The sequence below is a fragment of the Oncorhynchus clarkii genome, chromosome 23 (assembly GCF_045791955.1).
Source record: "Oncorhynchus clarkii lewisi isolate Uvic-CL-2024 chromosome 23, UVic_Ocla_1.0, whole genome shotgun sequence".
Lineage (NCBI taxonomy): Eukaryota > Metazoa > Chordata > Actinopteri > Salmoniformes > Salmonidae > Oncorhynchus > Oncorhynchus clarkii.
Genome location: NC_092169.1, coordinates 48,200,497 through 48,203,760, shown reverse-complemented (window position 1 = coordinate 48,203,760; position 3,264 = coordinate 48,200,497). Strand labels below are relative to the sequence as shown.

Sequence of the window (3,264 nt, the reverse complement as noted above, 5' to 3'; positions counted from 1 at the left end):
CCCAGGAGGAAAGCCGTTACAGGAGCATAGCCAGTTAACATACAGTAGGCCAACTCATATTCTGTTCTTCTGAAATACATTTCTGTTCTTCTGAAATGTCATGTTTCTTTAGACCTGCCTAAAATAAATAATGGATTATTGTAATGGTGTACATTCAATTGGAGATGCTAAACGTGTTTACGTTAATTTAGTGTCAATTACCGTGAGACAGGCAGTCTTTTGCATGACAATAACCGGCTGACAAAATGTAATGACAGCCACAGCCCTAAATGTGGCACATGATATTCTTTCGAAGATAGATAATAATCAGTGGTGTAGTGGAGGATAAATGCACGTAAAAGATGCTAAAGTACCTTTTTTTTTGTTCTGTGCCAGCATATACCCACAAAACACATTGAAAAAATGCATTGAGAATAAAGGGAGTATTACTTTATTCACCATTAATGACCATTAGCATTTACTCACCTATTTTTTAACCACTACATCGCATATTATTATAGTCATGTATTTAGCTGTCTGGGTGACTAATCTAATAATCAATTTCATATCATTAAAATAAGTTAGTTTGGAGCGTGTGCATGTCACTTTTGGTGATAATGTACATGTTTTTTCCTGATTCACGTATTCTATTCACAATTGCAGAAAATACTTCGAAGAAAATGGAAGGAAGAGTTTACAACACTAGACAAATATTATTCAAATTGGTCCCACTTTAAATGAAGTACAATTAATTGATAAAGGCTTTATATAGCATACATACATGTTTAATAAATTAATCACAAATCAGCTATATGTGTATTTCATACTCTATAAATGATGTATAAAGGGTGACACAACAATTCCCACTGAAGGGTGAATTGCCAGATTTGACAGTGCACTATGTCAGTTTAAACACCAATTATGTAGTATGTAACACACTTGTGATTTGTGAAGCATTTATGTGCTTATGAAACTTTTATGTATTTGATATAAAGCATTTATAATTGAACTTCATTAAAAGTGGGATTCTTTAAAAAAAAACTTGTGGGGGACTTAAAATTAATTCATAATGTGACCATTACTCATACTGTACTGTAGGCATAATTATTAATTATATAACAGAGGAATTAAAGATTTTATAGTTTTGTTTCTAAATAATCTCTCTCTCCCCTCTCTCTCCCTGTCCCTCTCACTCACTGACTCACTCACTCACTCACACACACCAGTATGAAGACCAAGTCTGGGTACTTGGCTCCACGATCTGAAACATTCCGTGAACGTTGTGCCTCATAAACCTCCCAGGCATTCCGTTAGCTCGGCCCCCCATGGAGAAAGACAGAGAGAGAGAGACACCGAGAGGGAGAGAATGTCAGTGTTCTCATTCCCCCAGCGCTTCCAGCTGTTTAACAACCAACACTCTACTTAACAAACGAGAGGTCTCTTTCTCTACACCTACAGCCCCAGGTAATGATCCCTACTCCCAACAGGATGTGCTTACTAAGGGGGAATGGGGAATAGATGGATGAATATGAACCTCCGGGAGAATGAAGTGATGGTGGTAGAAGAAGTAGGAGTCAGCAACATAATTCTACGTCATTAGGTTAGAAAAAAGGATATGGGGATTTTTGTGGATCTATGCACAATGAAGCGTAGAAAGGGATATCCATTGCAGAGTTACCCTTTATAGTCAGTGTAAGAAGAGTGCTGAGGGACACAGGGTCATTCATGGTGTATGAGGGACTAACAATCAAGTTTGAACTTCATCATCTCCCAGAAGACGTATTAGAGGTGCCTACATGGCTTTTTGGGTCAACTTTCCGAAGAACCTTGAGGACACCATGCAAAGTCTCATCTGAAAGACAGTACTATTTGAGGAGAGAATATACACATCCAATGATTCCACTATGCCCCACCTAGTTTGGTGCATTCAAGACAAAACATTTCATAACTGTTTAAAAAATATATATATATATTATTTTTCTTTAACTGTAAGTTAGATTCAATAATACGATTCACAAAGCTTTACTGTGGTGTGCTCAGGACTATTTATTTTCTACCTCACCCTTTGACTTCAAGAGATAAATAATGCAAGATTCTCATTCTTCCTTTGTTACCCCCCACCCACCAGAGGAGCTATGTTTTTTTAAATATATATATATATATATCCTCCTTTTCCTCAGTATTTCATCTGCATAACAAAAAGAACAGTATAAGATATTCCAAAGAGATGTTTCCATCCATTTAGAGTGACAAGTTCATGTCATTTTGATTATGTGCTTTGAATCTATAAAGGTACCATGGCAGTGCCCTTCAAACCCCACCACCCCTTCAAACCCCACCACCACATCAAACCACATCAACCCCCACCACCAATTCAAACCCCATCAAACCCCACCACCCCTTCAAACCCCACCACCACATCAAACCACCACATCAAACCACATCAACCCCCACCACCAATTCAAACCCCATCAACCCCCACCACCCCTTCAAACCCCACCATCACATCAAACCACATCAACCCCCACCACCAATTCAAATCCCATCAACCACCCCACCCCATCAAACCCCACTACCCCATCAAACCACCCATTCAAACACCAACCCCAACTTCAAACCCCACCACCCCTTCAAACCCCACCACCACATCAAACCACATCAACCCCCACCACCACTTCAAACCCCATCAACCACCCCACCCCATCAAACCCCACTACCCCATCAAACTACCCATTCAAACCCCACCACCACATCAACCCCCACCACCCCTTCAAACCCCATCAACGCCATCAAACACCACCACCACATCAAACTCCATCAACCCCCACCACCCCTTCAAACCACATCAACCACCCCACCCAATCAAACCCTACCACCCTTTCAAACTCCATCAAACCCCACCACCTCTTCAAACCTCATCAACCCCCACCACCCCATCAAACCCCACTATCCCATCAAACCACCCTGTCAAACCCCACCACCCCTTCAAAACACCAGCACCCCATCAAACCCCACCATCCCATCAAACCCCACCACCCCTTAGACATAGACAGTCACTGAAAGAACTGAAATAATATAAGAATCCTATCAGCTTATCAGCTGCCTACACCCCACATGCTGTGACTGTTACATTCATAATTCACTGAGCGTAGGTCCCAGGAGCTTCCATTTCACACCAACTGTTCCGTTTTTTTTCTTCCATGTGCCAAATTATATGGAAAGGCCGTCTAGGGCCCGTAGGATTGATCTGTTAGTACTGTAAGGCTGTAACCTAACGAGGTAAAG

The 3,264-nt window shown here is 41.0% G+C and overlaps 1 protein-coding gene across 1 annotated transcript; it reads left to right on the top strand.

The window, feature by feature from the left end:
• The first annotated feature begins 2,276 nt into the window (after positions 1-2,276).
• Positions 2,277-3,053, top strand: LOC139381303 (sporozoite surface protein 2-like). The gene has a single exon (XM_071124756.1). The coding sequence runs from the start codon at positions 2,277-2,279 to the stop codon at positions 3,051-3,053; it is 777 nt and encodes a 258-aa protein (XP_070980857.1).
• Positions 3,054-3,264: the final 211 nt, after the last annotated feature.

Coding starts and splice junctions, on each gene's coding strand:
- LOC139381303 (XM_071124756.1), top strand. CDS start 2,277: ATGGCAGTGCCCTTCAAACCCCACCACCCCTTCAAACCCCACCACCAC.